At 33.1% G+C, this 17,584-nt stretch overlaps 1 protein-coding gene across 2 annotated transcripts in view; it reads left to right on the plus strand.

Annotated features, from left to right (window-relative positions):
- LOC106461907 (early endosome antigen 1-like) overlaps positions 1–17,584 on the plus strand; it is a 185,333-nt gene that overhangs the window by 106,448 nt on the left and 61,301 nt on the right. For both annotated transcript variants that reach the window (XM_013921774.2, XM_013921775.2), the window contains one exon: positions 873–938. In XM_013921774.2, coding sequence (XP_013777228.1) covers positions 873–938 — 66 coding nt within the window. The remainder of the gene's footprint in view (positions 1–872; positions 939–17,584) is intronic.

A 17,584-nucleotide genomic window follows, 5' to 3' on the forward strand; every position in this document is an offset into this window, starting at 1 on the left:
TATTGGAGAGTTTCTCAATTTCAGTTTTACATAACAATACTGACACTAACACTAGCATTTACATATACACACATATATTGTTGATTTTTACACTTGAGAATCTTCTACAATTTTAGAGAATAGGTGGGAGTTTTGCAATACAGTTATGTACGTTATGTACATTTCTAAATATGAATTTAACCTAAAGAAATGTCAATATTAAAATAAGATATATAATAATAAATCCATCACATATTTTATAATGAAATCAGTGTTTTATGTGGGTTAAAAAGTTGTCATTACTTTGTTCCTCTAGAGAGAATAATAATCACCAGAGAGTAAAAAATAATGATTATAATAAAATAGATAACGTTCTTTAAATAATAATGTGATGCCAAAATAATTTGTTCAGTAAAGAGTAATATTGTGTTACTAAAGTCAATGATGTTGATCATGGGGAATATTGTAATATCAGTGTTCTTGTCCGAAAGGAACTATTTAGTGGTATTACTTTGAAGAAAATATTGATTCTGAGTTCATTGTGTAGAAAACACACAGTGGATTTATTATTTACAGCAAATCTATTGAAATTAAGTCAGTGTTGCAACTTGTGGGGAGTAGTGAAGTCAGTATTAACGTTACAGAGTATGTTGTGTAAAATTAGTATTCTTAACTGTTGAGAAAATATTTTCTAGAATCTGTTTTGTTAATGCAAGGAGAATATATTTAGATTCAGTATTGTTAACTATGTGAAGTGTGTTTTGTAAAATCATTATAGTTAACTGTATATAGAAAGAGCATTTTGTGGAATTAGTATCATTATCTTTAGATATAGTGTGTGTGTTTTGTAAAACCTTATTATCAATAACAAAGTTATTTTTTGCTTACTTTAGACTAGAAAAGATTTCGAGCAGAAAATAGAATGTTTTCTGTCAGAGAAGAACAAGGTAGAAAAAGAGGTGAGGAACCTGTTATAAGATTATAATTTCTAAAATTGTGGCAAATGTAGTAAATTAAATGTGCATTCATAATCTTGGAAGTTTCTATGAAAGGTTCTCACTAAATTTCATATTTTTGTTGTACTAATAACTATATTTTCAATGACATTGCACTTGGTATTCTAGCTTAGTAAATAAGATAGCATAAATGTACTGTAAAGTTACTCCTTTTTTTTACCAAAATATTGTGATGAACCCAAGTACATGTTCTTTGTAATAACAAATTATGTTTAGTGGTCTTATTCAAACACAAAAGTTTAGTGGTTTACATTTTTACCATCTGGGCAGCTTACTTTCTGAAATTATTTATTTAATGTTTTCTTGAAATACTTGTGTTATCTTTTTCTTCAGAAATGTCTACAGTTTCTGCTATTATTTCTAGAACCATTATTATTAATCTAAGTTTGTTTTCAAAGGAGACTTGTGAGATTCATATTATTCACAATTAAGATCAAGCACTGTTGCAATTATATAAAATACACTTTGATAATAAATAATTTATTCTTTCCCACAGTACATTTTTAATTTAGTACCAGCTGCAACCCGTAAATTATTTGCGGTAGTTTTCATGCCCTTCCCTTGAATGTTACTTATTCTGTCATTTTTATGCATGCCATTTAAGCTACATTTTCTTGCAGGCATTGTTTATTAGTTTGATAAATTCTGGTCTATTTTGGAAAAACTGTATGCAGTCAGACAAACAAACTCATGTAGATGTAACTTTATTTAATAAAAATATATGTACATAACTTTATTTAGTAAAACTATACCTAAAGTTAACAATAAAGTAATGGTATTTATAATAGTGTACAGAATATGAAAAGCTATGAGCATTCAGTATGACAGAGTTTTCTAAGTTGAAACAAAGAAACTCACAAAAATGAAAAATAAAACCAATAGTAAAGAAAATAGTAGCTAGCTAAAAGGTCTTTATAACAGTCTATGAAAGAAACCAAAGCTAAATTATTGCGAAGTAAAATAAATGTGAAGTTGTAATGAAGGCAAAACTAGCTGAATATGCAGAAACATCTGAATGTGTGTTCACAAAGTGAGAAGCATATGGTTTTGAAAGTCGAGAAAGCCCATGAAAATTGTATTTGGTGTAATGTTAATTTTTAAGGAAATTACACGTGGGTTAAGTGAAATACTTTGAAAATAAATAAAATTAATGTCAAAATTGAAGCCAAGTTGTCACGTAATGTTATTTTTTTTAAAGGAAATTACACGTGGGTTAAGTGTTGTTTGTGTGAAATACTTTGCAAATAAACAAAACTAATTTTTAAATCGAAGCCAGTCATTATGTGATGGTAATGATATTGTGCCTTATGTGTAGCATACCTGTTGCATTGAAAAGTTTGACTAAGAAAAAAGCAACTAAGGTAATTCTGAATTGAAAACCCAAGATGCAATCCAGATTCCTCGGACAAAAGCCTTTCTAACGATATGAGATTTGTAGTGTTTGATCAAGAAATTTGTGAGAAAAGTTCCAGGCAGACAATTGCATGCATATTATTTACATAACTTTGAAATAATGTGTAAAAAATAGTAATTGTACTTATTTGTTACATTGTTATTTTTCAGTTTTTATTGCATATCTGTTGAAAAGTATCATTACTGTACCCAATTATTTAAAACTTTTCTTTTTAGAATAAAACTATTAAAAAGAAAAAATATTCATTAAAAAGTCATTTTGCAACATATCAAGTAGGCAGTAGCACTGCCTATGTAGGGATGGCCTGGATTGTTCATCGAAATGTTATTTTAAATATCTCCTCAGTCGGTCATCAGAACTTTACAATACTTTACTGTGTTTCCATTTATAACAATATCTATGTAATGACTGATTCACAAGTTCTGGGAATGTCTGTAAATATCAAAGTAAATAGTTTGAATTTCTTGTTCTTCTGCTTCTTTTTTATTACATTATAACTCAAAAACCAAAACAATGGTGTTAACCAAATTCACTCTAAGTATTATGAACTAGTAGTAATTTAAAAAAAAACATAATTCTAGTGTAAACAATGTTATCATTACCCTTAGAAGTTAGCTTTCTTACAAACATTAGGTGTTCCTCCCAAAAGCTTAAATACACTGTGAAACAGGAATTACCAGCCAATAATAGATAGAGTAAATATTATAGTTAGAACCTCATTGTAATTAGAACTTGGTTATAAATGCAACCTTATTGTGTCTATTGAAACATTGCATTAAAAAGAACAAGCTAACAAGTAAAGAAAAAAACTTTTCAAAAATGGAACTAAATGTAGGAACGGCTAATATCAATCCTTCAGAAACAATGCAAACAAGATAGTAGGGATGGCATTTGCATCATCCCTACATATAAGCACAGGCAGAAATTAAGATATAGCAATATATATAACTATTCAATCACAGTTGAGTTTAATTTATCTATTTTTGTCTGTTAACATTTTACTACACTGTGTGCCTGTGCTATTATGTAGGGATGATGCAAATGCCATCCCTACTATCTTGTTTCAGAAGGATTGATATTAGCCATCCCTACATTTACTTTTTTTAAAAAAGATTTTTCTTTATTTGTGTGTATGTATATGTAAATAAACAAAAATATTCTTAGCACTGTACCAGTATTGTTAAATATAGTTTGTAACTGCTATATTTTTGAAATATGAGATGAAATTTTAATATCAGAAAAGAAAATAGGGAAAACATTTTGAGCATGACATGAATAGTAACATAGCTGTTGTGGTGAATAAAAGGTGGGCAAGTGAACACACTTTGGCTAGTAAGAAGACTGATAATTTACATGTTTTTAACACTTTTAAGTACCTTTTAAATCTCTGATGTTTCACATATTTTTAATCATTTATTTGGTTTGCAAAAAAAAGGAAGAATTAGAGAAATTACAAAATTTTAATAGATGATCTTATATCAAAGGTAATGAGGAATATAGTAGGTCTAGTACCAGGAGAAAAGTGTTCAAAGTTTCATAAGACTATAAAACAAATAGACAGAAAAAGTTTAGCTCAATAGTATGAAAACATACTAATAAAGCCAGTTAATAGTTTATATCATTTTGTTTCTACAGTTTTTGTTTATCATGTGTTTACAGGCAGCACAGAGAAGTGTTCATAATATACTGTAACAATACAAGGATGATTGCCTATGCATTACAGCCCCTTCTTTCATTACCGATAATTTTCCATGCAATAGCTTTGATATTGGGCTATTACTCTACAGTGCAGTTTCCATTGCAGGAGGTCAACATTGCTCCCATCCTTTTTTTACATACTTTCAAAATCTGTCAATTATTTGCCGACATCTTCCAAAGACCCATTTGAACAACCTGAAAGGTACAGAAGTCTATGGGAGATGTTTTTAAATGGTATAGCATGAATTCACATTTATACTTGCATCTTGTGGAAGAATGGATGTTTTGACTTGGACATGTGGCTGAATGATTTGTATAAAGACGATATTTTTTCTGCAGTATACAATATATGTTATGTGCATTTATGTATTAACTTCTCTAAGAAAAAAATTTTCCATTCTTACTTCATGAAACAGCAGTTATAATGGTTCTACATTGGTTGTAACGTACATTATTCTTTATTCCTTCATACTATCACAACAGTTGTTTTAATTTTTGGTTATTTATTGTTAGTTATACCCAAAAGTAATCATATTATGCCTTTTTTCATAGTAATGCTTGTAACTTTCTCAGATTAGAACCAGGATATCAGAAATTCTGGAAAGACTGTCTAATGTAAGTGGGTACAGAGCACGACTTACCAACTTAAGAGATCAGATATATGAAGGTAAGAAAGTTGTCAAAACTAATCTTTTTTTTTGTAAGACCTAACTAAATGTGCAAGATAAGGTACATTGATGCATTCTAAGATCTTGTTTGATTACTCTGTTAAGCCCCCCAGTGGCACAGCGGTATGTCTGCGGACTTACAACGCTAGAATCCGGGTTTCGATACCCGTGGTGGGCAGAGCACAGATAGCCCATTGTGTAGCTTTGTGCCTAATTACAAACAAACAAATACTCTGTTAAATATTCTAAGAGTTAAATGTAAAACTTTGTTAAATGTATTTTCAGTAGAATCACTTGGTAACTACAATTTGAATGATTGTTTATATGTTATATGGTTCCCAAATGAACATACCAGTTGATATTCAGTTACAGAACTGATCTTTTGATTGCCACATGTAATAATGTTTATCATACATTGTGTGAAAAATTAAAAACTATTCAGTAAGTTTCTGTAAGGACATTTTCTTTCCATGACACTTACTGTGAACTTGAACGTAGAAAAGTAGAAAATCTTCTTTTTTGCTTTCAGTATGTACAGTTGAGTATCTTTCTAGTATATTGTAAATTTTGTTTGTTTATTATGATTATAGATTGTTATTCTGTATTTATCCGTATGGTGTGTGTGTGTATATACTGGACAAATGATTGTTTTTATAGTTGGAAAATAGATTTTTGCAGCAATATTTACATTGATGATAGTGTAGTTGTGGTTGTTTTTAGTTGATTTTATATTTTTAATGTCAAGAACCAGGAATCTTTTTGGATAGTTCTGTAAGCTATGTAAGTCCTGTTATTAAAAGAAGTACATAATATATGCATTGAGAATTTTTTTTATAAATACAGTTTTAACTTTATTCTGTTTAAGACTGAAACTTTGTACCAAATACCTGTACATATATAAACACATATAAACTAAAAGGTTCTGAGTTGTTCTTTGTTCTTCCCAATTTTAATAAAAATTAAAATGCAGTGTTTTAGATTCTATAATTGTCATTATGTGAGTCAGTTACTTCCTACAACACCTAAACTCCATAGAAAACAGAATCCATTTTACCACAGAAATAAAGAGCCACAACAGTCTCCTGTTTTTAGACATTCTCATCAGCAAAATAACTCTTACATATTAATAGATGTGTTTCTGGTCACACCATCCACCTTCTGTTAAAAGCAGTATTATCTAATGTCAGCACAACAGTTTTAAAAACATCTACTACAAAGAATACTTTGGAGACAAATGTCAAAACATCATAATGTATTTTAAAAAGAATGAAGACACCGCCATTTTCACTGCCAATAGTTTGAAAAGGAAGAGAATGTCAACTGTTTCGAAAAACAAACAAACCATGATTTATCTTCCTTGTGTACAGAACTCAAGAGAAAAAAATCAAATGAGTTGCCAAAAAAGTTTAATGTTGATGTCTTCTGGAAATCTTAGAAAGCATTCATATCCATCTTTTTTAAAACTAAACAAAGGACAACTCATGACAAACATAAAAATGTCATTTATAAAATACAAATTTCCTGTAAATAGTCTGACATCTGTAAATAGACTTACATAGGAGGAACTGGAATATATTTTGGGGTAAGAATGAAAGAATGTAAAGACTGCATGAAAGTGATGAAACCACAGAATTCCACCACTGCAAGACATGCATCACGGGGCAAAAAATAGAATGGAGAAATTATAGACACAATGACATAGATAAGTTCTTGAAAGTGAGAAAAAATCTTTCTATACTAAAATGCAGCATCCCTCACTAAACAGAGGCTCAGATACTGTAATCAGCAGTTTATAGCTACCATTGGTCAGCAGCTCTCATCTTCTACCAAGTAAGTCTAAGATCCACCAGCAATCACAACAAATTATCAATCCAAATGGACATTGTATAACCCTTCACAGTCTGTGTTGAGCTAACCTGAAGATGAAAGGCAAAAGGCTTTTGAAACATCATCCGATGAACTTGTTATGCCTTCGTAGATCTGTAGTCCTCCAAGATTATCTGTATGCTTATTGCATATTTCAACTTTGTTTCATTCATGATGAATACTCTGACTGAACCATATATAAAAGCACTTGCAATAGATTCATTACTTCAAACTTAGTTATTTGAGAAAAATAGATAAATTGAGTTTTCTAGTTTTAAAAAAATTGAGAATTATTAATTAAGCAAATATTTTAATGACCAGTACCTATTTAGCTTTAAATCATAAGGATAAATGTTAAATAATTGTTATATCTATTTAACAAAATGTAACGGTGAAGTAAGAAAGCTATAGGAACATTGTAGTAATTACAACAACAAAGGCTCACAAAGGCTGTTGGTTAATTTTTAACCCTTCAATACCTGTCAGAATAATGCAAGTGCAATAATAATAAACAAATAAGTAATCAGCATTAAAATTGAAATAAAATTAAAAATGTTATTAACTCTTACCTGAAAAATTTATAATTGCTTTATCTGGCTCACACTATAACAGTTGGTGTTCATTAAATATATCATCTAGACCAGAACTATGTCTGTTATGTCTCAGATGTGTCTCGATATTACGTGAAAGGCCTCATAGGCACTTATTTTGGTGAATATAGTGTGGTTAACATAACATTTTCTCCTTTGATTCACTCATGAGTTTTTAGAATAACAGTGAAAGTACAGTGTTATGAAGTCTTGCCTGTATAAATTCTGAAAGTGTTATAAAGTTAAATTATATGAATTGGTTTTGCTTAATCTCTTGCTTACCATTTAGAAGTATTTGGTACCCCTGATAACTTTATTCCTAGTGACCTTGTGGCTGTAGTTTGATGTTTTTGGTGTTTTTTTTTCACTGAATCCAGTTATATATGGCTTGTAGGGCCATTGTATGGAATAGAATGTACAATAAATCAAGTAATTGTAAAATCCTTAATATTTTGTTTAAGCTTCCTGGTCTCTGGGAAGACAAAATGCTTGGTTGTGGAAAGGGTAAATAATATACTTATTTCTGCTTTCAGTGGATCTCGCAGTTAGGTGTATCTACATGAATGACAGAAAAATAGAATTAAGCTTAGTGACAGCTTTTTCACCTATCATAAATAACATATTTACACGTGGTATACCAGAATTACTGAATCTTCTGTTTCATTACAATGTGTAATTTTAATTAAAGGTGATCTTGATATTTGATTATTATATCTTTTGTACTAGTGATTGGCAGTAAACCACCTTAGTGTTTCAGTGACTTTGTTCCAGTTTTTTCAGCTGATGGTCATGATTTAGTTTTGTTTTAATATACTTGTGATTATATACTCCATCTTGATATTTCTAATGGGCTAGGGGTGTGCCCTTGTTTGCTATATATATATATATATATATATGTATATAAGGCTATTTATTGTGCTGTAGAAAATAAAATATTTCAAGAACATCCGTGGTAAAGTCATATCAAAATAGGAAAAAAAGTCCACATCACCAAGGTTAAAAATCTAACCACATTTAGAAATTCAGAAGATTTTAAATGTACAGTAGGATGTTTATGGTGCCTATGATAGATTAACAAAGCTGTGAGATTGTATGAAATATTTTAGTCTAAGACAAAACAAACAATTCAGCTTTTACAAATCGTGGCTTGAAAAAAGGTCACACAATGAGTGATGTGCAAAGTCATCCAATTATCAATTAATTGGCTGCTAATAACTAACTAATTAATTGGTATCAGCAAGTTATTTTTGAAATGCTCATACTATTGCCTTATCCAGGATTTGTTCAATCATTAAAATTCATGAAAATTAACATACAGTCATTCAAGCCTGGAAAGCCTTTGCTTTCTCAGTGGGGTTTTGGAAAGTCACGGAAATTATCTTATATTATTGTTGCATCAGATACCATATAACTAGCACTAGCCTTCATTATAAGGTGATTGTGATGTCATATGCAGTTATAAAAAAACTGGTTATCAAAACTGCAGTTTGATAGGTTGTCTGACCACCAATACTTGAAAGAAATCATGCTTATTAAAGATATTTGTCTAATTGGTTTGAATTTTTATAAGTGAAATTGTTTTTCTAGCATTGAGAATCAATAAGTTTAGTTTGCAGAAGTTAACAGTAAAATTATTTTAAACTATTTAGATTTTAAGTGTGTATTGTTTTATATTAATCTGAGAGCAGATCCTAGTGCAAAAATGTTAGATTTTGCATGTAGACATGATAATTCCCCTTTCTGAGTACTCTACTTGCAAGAGTACCCTTTGTGTTTATAATTATTAATAACATAATGATACTCAAATTTAAGAAAGCCCGTGTTCTTCACTAATGAGCACAGCATATGTGAAACTTGAATGTTTAGAATCTGAAAATGTGAATCACCTGTAATTATACAAAATTGTTCAAAACCTATCACCTAAACTTTTCTATATTGTTAAACACTGGATAATAATATGGTAATGTTAGTACCACACCCCCAAGACCATTGTAATATTGAAACATCATGTTTTATTTCATTAAAACATTATCAGAAATTTACAATGATAATTAAAAACAATTACAGCATTACAGTGTATTTTCACTAAATTGTAGAAAGTTTGTCAAAAATTTACACATTTTACTAAGTTCAATTTTATAGTTATTTGACAAAAAATCATAAATCCTAAAATAACTAAATTGCAACTAAGTTACAATACATGAAAAAAATGTAATATATATATATATATACGTCTTACATAATTTAAAAGTATACAAATGTTTATCTTTATTTACACAATATGCTATTTAACACAACAGAAATTTTGGAATTAATAAGTTGTAGAACATTAGCTGTATAACCTACGCATGTGGCCAAAAGACATAACACAGACTATATGCAAAAACTGTATATAATAGGCTACTTGCTCAGTAAAGTGTAATTAAATTCATAAGCAATGTAGACATGGTATATGAAGAAGTACACAATATTAATCACAAATTTTGCTACGTCTTTCTTAATGTTGTATTATAACAAGTGCAAAAGTACATTTAAATTCACAATACTTCTCTAAACGTCAACACAAATAAAAATGTCTGTTAAATTAGAGATTTAAAGTTGCTTATTATATTATTATAGAAAGTAACATAGGGGTCAAACTTAATGATGCAAGGGTAATACAAATTTACAATGGATTAAATAATAATGTATGTTAAAAGTGAAATCAATAAATACTATCGTAAAGCCAACTTTACTGTAGTTCCTCTTTGATCTTTGGAATGTACAGATAAAAGTGTAATAACTTATTTTGTAAAGAAACTTTCTTACTTACATATGAAATCCAAATTAAATTTTTTAAACAAAAAATCTGATTTAAACAAGACTTTTTGCAAGTTACTAATATTGCTAAGAAAGCTCATGGAACATGTATTTTTCACATCATTTTCTTGTTGGTTTTTTTTACAATGATAAGGTGATTTCAAGAGTGTGTAACAAACAATGTCATAAAATGACTTCCTATGAAAATTATCTTTATGAACTGAAGGTTTATTGTAATCAGCTGCATGTGGAAGATAGTGGTTCTTTCTACCCAAGTTTAACTTGTGTACTTTAATGCCAAGACAAGTAAATAAGACATGAAAGTGTGTGCACATCAACACAAAAGAAGTTACTTCAGGAAGCATATCACAGTTTTAAAGAATGAATCAAACTTTATAGTATAAATCTAATAATTAAAATATAATGTAAATGACATTGTATTTTATGAACATATTGAAATTTATATTATTTAATAGTATTAAAAAAGTATATTTTAGTTATTGAAAAGTCTTGGAATTCTATTAAGCCTAAGTTGTATGAACTTTGTAATCCTTTTATCAATGATTCTTGAGATGATTTTCAATGCAGCCAAATAATTGACAATCCACTCATACATTATTCTCTAAAGTCTGCACATTCCTAGACCTGACAGGATGGTGATTTGATATGTAGATAATAAGAAAAGAATGATGATATTGCTCCATCTGATCAACACTATCATAGGAATGTTTCCTTGAATCGAAATAATGTCTTTGGGATGATGTGCTTTCCATTTCATGCCTTTTGCAGGTCTACATTAACTTTTCACAACCATTTTTAAGCTCTCATATTTCATGTGTAGTTGCTGAACAGTAAACTGCTACAGTCAGTTACAGAAAAGAAAGCATATTGAGTTTCTTCCTGGCTGTTGTCTCACATTAAGCATAAATAGTGAGGTATGTCAGAAGGATGTGGAGGGACTGTAGACTGTAACATAATTAGTCATTGGTTAGCTAGTCATGGCGTGGGGAGGGTTATTGTTTTAAGAAGTAAAAACGGTTTTAGTCTGTCAATTCTCTTTGTAATTTTGTTTATAGAAGAGTTAAAATTTAATCTTTTTGGTCAATAATCTATTTACAATTCTGATTAACTGATTTTATGTCTAATAATTCCATTGGTGGTTTTTAAAAAATGGGAAGCTTGAAAAATTAAGAAAGACTTCCATATTAGTTTACAAAAATACTATTAGAAGCAGTAACATCAACCACACTGGGATTTCTTTGTGGAATGAAAGCTCACAATCAGTATTATCATAGAACATCTGAAAAACATGACTCTATGTCAAATCAATCAATTAACAGACAGCTTACAATGCCAATGAAATTGGTGTTCAGAAACTTGTTGAAATATTATTAAAGTGTCTTTGCAGACATTTATCTTTCAAATAAAATATTTCAAGTGTATGATGATTTTTATTTTTATTTTGAAGCTGCAGAAAGAATGATTCAAAGAGGAGAAGATAATTCCCTCAGTCAGCATTTTGATCTTGCTCATTGCTTGTGGCTTGTTGGTGAGTTGGAAAATCTTCAGTGAAAGTTTGTTTTATCAATATTTTCAAGAGTGATATTTTGCAGTAGTATTTTGGGTTTGAAAGTAAAGTTATTAATACTCATTTTTAGTCCCATTATAAACATGTAAATAGTTTATATAAGAAAAGATATTTGATATGATAATTATATAATGTTTTTAAGTAATGATTTTATATTTGCAGTATAGATTCAAAAAGCAATTAATTATTTTTTAAACCTAATGAGGTGGAAAATTTCTGAGGGGTATGTTGAAATATAAAATAATCATAAATAAATATACTTTGTTTATAAATTAAGTAATTAAGTTTAAGTAATTGGTAATGCAGGTATGGTTTTTGCTCCAAATTTGATAGAATTGAGCCTTCAGTTGACAAGACAGATGCAACGTATTTTAGCAGCCAATTACCGCCTCACTCAACTCCACCTGAGTGCCACCACTTCTCGAACTTCAGCCAGTACTGTTAATACAGTATCTAATTCCACAAGCTCACCTGTGGAAGAGAATGAGCCGACTCCTAGCCAGCTTCCTTTAAATGAGAATTGGTCTGAAACAAATCTAATCACAAGAGAACAAGTTAGCATTGATGAAACTCAGTCATCAGACATTGTTCATCAACACCAACCAACTGTAGAAACTCGTATCAATGAAGAACATAGCATTGTTAGTGGTAGTTCTCCTCCATATTCCTTCTCTGCAAATAGTGTCAATGAAACTGCAGCTAATGTTGGAGAAAGCATTATATGGGAAAGACTGCCAAATCCATTTTCTGGTGAGGGTGAAATGGGACAGACTGGCTGGTCTTGGCATGAAACATCTCCTTTTGTCCACCAGAGGCCACCAGTCTCTAGCACCAGAGATACTGGAACAGATCCTCCTAATGAAAGGGACGCTTTAGCACAAATCTCACCAGAAATCCAATCTCCAGTAGCATTGGAAGGTCTTACAGTTTCACAGGAAGATAACAGAATTCTTCATCAAAATACTTCAAGCTCAGAAGAAAACAGAAATTCTGAAGCTTGTTCAAGTCCTTTCATAACAGGATTAAGATTACCACAGAGGCAGGAGCCAGAGAGGCCTTCAACTCTCCATTTAGATTCTTATATTCAAAGTGATAGTGATTCCAGTAATAGTAGTAGCAGCAGCAATGATAGTTTGCCACAGAGGAATCAGTCTGTAAATAGCAGACAATCAAATAGTATAACGAGTGATGACTTGAATTTGCCAAGGTATAGACTGACGAGAAGGCCTAGCTTTCGAATTCCGCGAGTGAGAGTTGAGCCTACATTATCGCCACCAGGAGATGTAGCTCCATTAGCTCCTGAGGAACGTCCACGTTCACCTCCTTTATCTGCCATTCTGTCAGCAAATGTAACAGGTCAACGTCCACGATGGACATTTTCTCAGGCTTCTTACTTCCTTCCTGATTCAAGCTTTAGACTTCTTCCACCAAGAATAAGTAAGTTCAAAATATATAATTTATAAGAGAAACTATTTTATACATTATTTAATGTATGTAATTAGTTTTGGAAACTAATGTTAAAAAATTAAGCATGTAGTAAAAATTTGAGGTAGAAATGATAAAAAAACAAGAACTTTGATTTCTGTAGCTGGTTATTACTAACTGTTTGGATCAGCTTGTAATTTTTCATTAAAAGAAAATTATATAGCTAACGATGCTGCTTTAGTAAAAACAATAACTTAAAATATTTGTTTATTTTAAACTTGTATCATTAATAAGTAATTTCCAGAGGACACAGCTCAAAAGATTACATTAGGCTGCTATTAATGCTTCATCCTTCCTGGGAAGTTATGTTTCCAAAACATACTTACCTCCGCTGCCACTTATAGCTATTACTTGACTGTCAGGGTTTCAACTTTGCCCATCTAAGTATTTGTCTGATTTTTTCTTGCTTGCTTCAGTTTTTTATACCCCACTCAATTGCCCTTGGCAATATTTGTCTCATGATACCCTCCACCTATGTCAATGCACCCTCTATCCTAGTACTGTATATAAGCACCTCATTCAGATAATTCTATCACTTTTTCTTGACAAAGCATTAAGACACAGGTTTCTCTACAGAAATGCTGTGATAGTTAATGTCCTTAGTTGCAATTTTCACATTGCTTAGTGGCTGCACCATTTCTTCAGTTAGTCAGTTAGGTTTGTGAGGTTTTGGGGCTTTCTCCAGTTGCATTTGAATCTACTCCTTCCTTGATGGCTGAAAGGTCTGAGGATGACTACTTAATTTTTCTTCCTTTATCTGATATTGCTGTTCATGCTGGGAGATTTACTACTCAGTTATATGATGAGATAGCTATGCCTTGTCCCCACATTTGTCTGAACAGCATGCTTTGGCTTACCACCGACAGGAGGACGTATATTTAGATGTACTCAATAATTTGATCCTCTTTTGGATATGTAGGGATCCAGACTGGACCCTGTGATCAATTTGAACAGATCACAATTTTCTTGGATTTGTTTGACCCTTGCTACTGTTCTGAGATATTTATCTTCCTCCCTAAATTTTCAAGTTGATGTGAGGAATGCTGATAGGCTTCCAACAGGGTGAATTGGGTCATTTGCTTATTTCTACCTTGGTAAGATTGTCAGCTTCTACTCTTTCTTTGGTTTCCTGGCTTGTGTGTTATTTGGATTTATTGGGTAAAGATGTCTTGTTGAAGAGAGTTCGTCTACCTGCTGTAGTCCTCCATGTAGGCTCCTTGATGTTTTTGGGCATCCCAGAAGTGTTGGAATCACAAATTGATGTCGCCCATTTGCATTCTTATTTGCTGTTGTTGGTCTCCAGCTGTTCTTTGGCTCCTGCTGGAAGTCATGGTGCAATTGCTCATCATGTATCTCGACCTCCAGCTTCTGCTCCTTGATCCACTGGTACTCAGAATAGATTCTGTCCTTAACTTAGAAGCTTCCCTGCTTGGGCAGACCTTCACCAATGGCATCAGTGACTACCCTATGAAGGTTTGGTCTGTTGGAGCGAGGTTATAACATTTTCTGGACACCTGGAATTCATTCACCACATGTCCATGGGTATTTCAGGTTGTGCCATCTGGGTTGGTCATTCAGCTCACTTCTCCACCTCCATTATCTTCCCAACCAGTGATATTTCCACCCCCATCAGATCCGTATAGTGAGAATCTTTGTTCCAAGGTTATCAGTGAGTTGTTGGTCAAGGGGGCAGTATAGAAAGTCAAATTTGTTCTTCTGGGATTTTATTCCCATTTGTTTGTTGTGCCCAAGAAGACAGGAGATTTGCATCTAATCATCAATCTTTCTTGTCTCAACCAATTCTTAGATCCTCCCAGGTTCACAATGGAGTCATTTCTCAACGTATGTTGGCATTTTTCACTAGGTCTGCGAATGACCAAGTTTGATGTTGTCGATGCATATCTCCACATTCCCATAGTGAAGTCATCCCACTGCTATCTATGTTTCGTGCATAAGGGTCAGGTGCTGAAGTTCAGGGCTGTGCCCTTTGGCCTAGCATCTGCATCATATGTCTTCTGTAGAGTCATACAAGCTTTTCCTCATCACCTTCATTCTTTGAGCCTGTGCAGACACCATTATATGGATGACTGGTTATGTCTGGCACCATCTCATCAGTTGGCAGAACCACACACCCTGATTCTCCTTTCAGAAGCCACCAAGACTGGCTTTCTTATCAGAGCTGAGAAATACATTCTACTGCCGACTCAATAAATTGTCTATCTAGGTGTCTTTTTGAACACGTTTTTAAGCCAGGCTCAGCCAACTTCCTTGTCGAGTGAATTTGGTAGCCCCAGATTGGCTGGCCCAACCATGGTTTCCTATTCTACAGTATCTTCAAGGGTGTCTACATCTGCCACTTCTTCTTTGGCCATCTCTATTGAGGCAACCATGATCTGACATTCTACACCCAGACATTCCCAAGCTCAAACTTCATGTATGAAACTTATGCAGTCCTTTGCATGGCATCAAGGGTTTAACTTCTAAAGTTGACTTCTATTTATCTCAATCTATCCATGGACCCATAATGGCCATTTATCAACAGAAATGCCACACTTATCACCAGTGATGTCTCACAAGGAAATTGAACCCACTTCACCCAAATCTGCACACCATATCTTGTTTTTTGACCTTGCTTTTTGACAAAGGTTTAGCTTTGTCTGCTGTTACTTTATATAAGGTAGTTTTATCAACTGAGTTTCGATATTCTAATCATAGAAAAGTATTTGAATCCATGGTACTATCCAGCCTTTTCAAATCATTTAGTCTTTTGTTCCAAATGGCCATTTCCATTACCCAACTGGGATATTAAGGTGGTATTACATGCTTTGTCTCGACATCCAATCAAGCCCTTAGCCTCATGTACCACATATCACATTTCTGCTGGCACATGGATGTCATAGGTCGGAGTTGTTTGCTTTACATGTGCACAGAAGTCTTTATCACTCCATTTATTTGCCAGCTAATTCTCACTTCTCTGACCAATCGGATCCAGACTGTTTGTTATGTCCTGTTAGAGCCCTGAGGTGCTATGTGACTCGCACTAACTCCCTTCGAGGTGCTAGAAATCGACTCGTTATTCATTAGGATCCTTCAGTTTCCTGAGATTTATCCCTGATTACTTTGACAGGGTGGCTTTGCACATTGATCTATATTACTTATTCTGGACTTTCTTTACAGGCAAAGAAACTTATGCAAGTCATATCTCATCAGATTCGTCACATTTCTGTCTTTAGATGCTGGATTGAATTGCCCAGTGGAGGACATCATGTGGGCTGGTATGTGGACTTCTTACAATACTTTTCTCTCACATTATTTACACGATCTGGCAGTTTTTTTCTTCTGAGGGTTTCTGCCTACACCCTGTGGCTGTTTTGCACACATCTGCTAGATTATAAGGAGGGGGTGAGAATTTTTTTTTCTCCTCCTCTAATCTCTTTAGTTTCCAGGGTCCCTTACCTCTTATTTTCACTGGATCCCACTCTATGGAGAGTGTTGCCCAGACAGGTGTGCTTTTATCTATCCAATTCTGCACTAGCAACCAATTTAGTTGTACTTACTACTGATTGCAACAGGCTCTGTAAAAATGAGGTATTCCATAAGACCATCTAAGAGCTCACCAGGTGGTATTACCATTTTATGCTGGACAGCCACTCATGGATTGTCACGAATAAAGCTAAAGGGGATCCTGCCCACCCCTGCCAATCATCAGATTGAATAAATTCAGGTTGGTTTGCTTTAAAAAGTTTAGGGAACTTGGTTCACCTATTGCACTGTTTCTTAGGACTTCCCAATGCACATTCCGAACCACAGGAATCACGACAAGAAAGTAAGCAACACTGAAGCAAACAAACTTTCTCCTCCACCTGAAGAAGCCCGAAAGGCAACTCCCCACACTCGGAATGAAGAAATCGTGTATGCCATACTCAACCAAAGGAACAGAACTCATCTGGTCTGAAATGATGAACATTCATCCTCACTCCCCAACTGAGTGGACAAGAAGCCTTTCACTTGTCCCTGGAATTATGGAGAAGACATGGAACACTGTGCTCAACCAAGGACTCAGGATTGGACCACTCCGCTTTCGGAAAAACGAGGAGATAATGAACAGTATACTAAATCAATATTGATCAAGAGAAGGGCCATGCACACCCCAACCGGATAGCCAAGCATCAAATCTGAACCAGTATTACAAGTAGGCTCCTGTGTAGGCTGGTGCCACTCCTACTGACATCTGGGAAAAACATCCAAACTTCGCCCTCTTTTCCAAGAATGGAGGAAATCACTCAAACGCTCTGGAGGAAAAGCCTCTATCCACCATCCCAGTGACTGGAAACTGGGTATGGTCAGGTCACTAGTAGAATCTGGTGTTAATGCATCACTCTATGGCTACAGGTTGGGATCCAATCAGAAGTATATCTATATATAACATTGCGGTCACAATTGCCCTAACTATCAATGTGGGATATAGGGACCAAGACTCC

Source organism: Limulus polyphemus, unplaced genomic scaffold, assembly GCF_000517525.1.
Source record: "Limulus polyphemus unplaced genomic scaffold, Limulus_polyphemus-2.1.2 Scaffold1056, whole genome shotgun sequence".
Taxonomy (NCBI): Eukaryota; Metazoa; Arthropoda; class Merostomata; order Xiphosura; family Limulidae; genus Limulus; species Limulus polyphemus.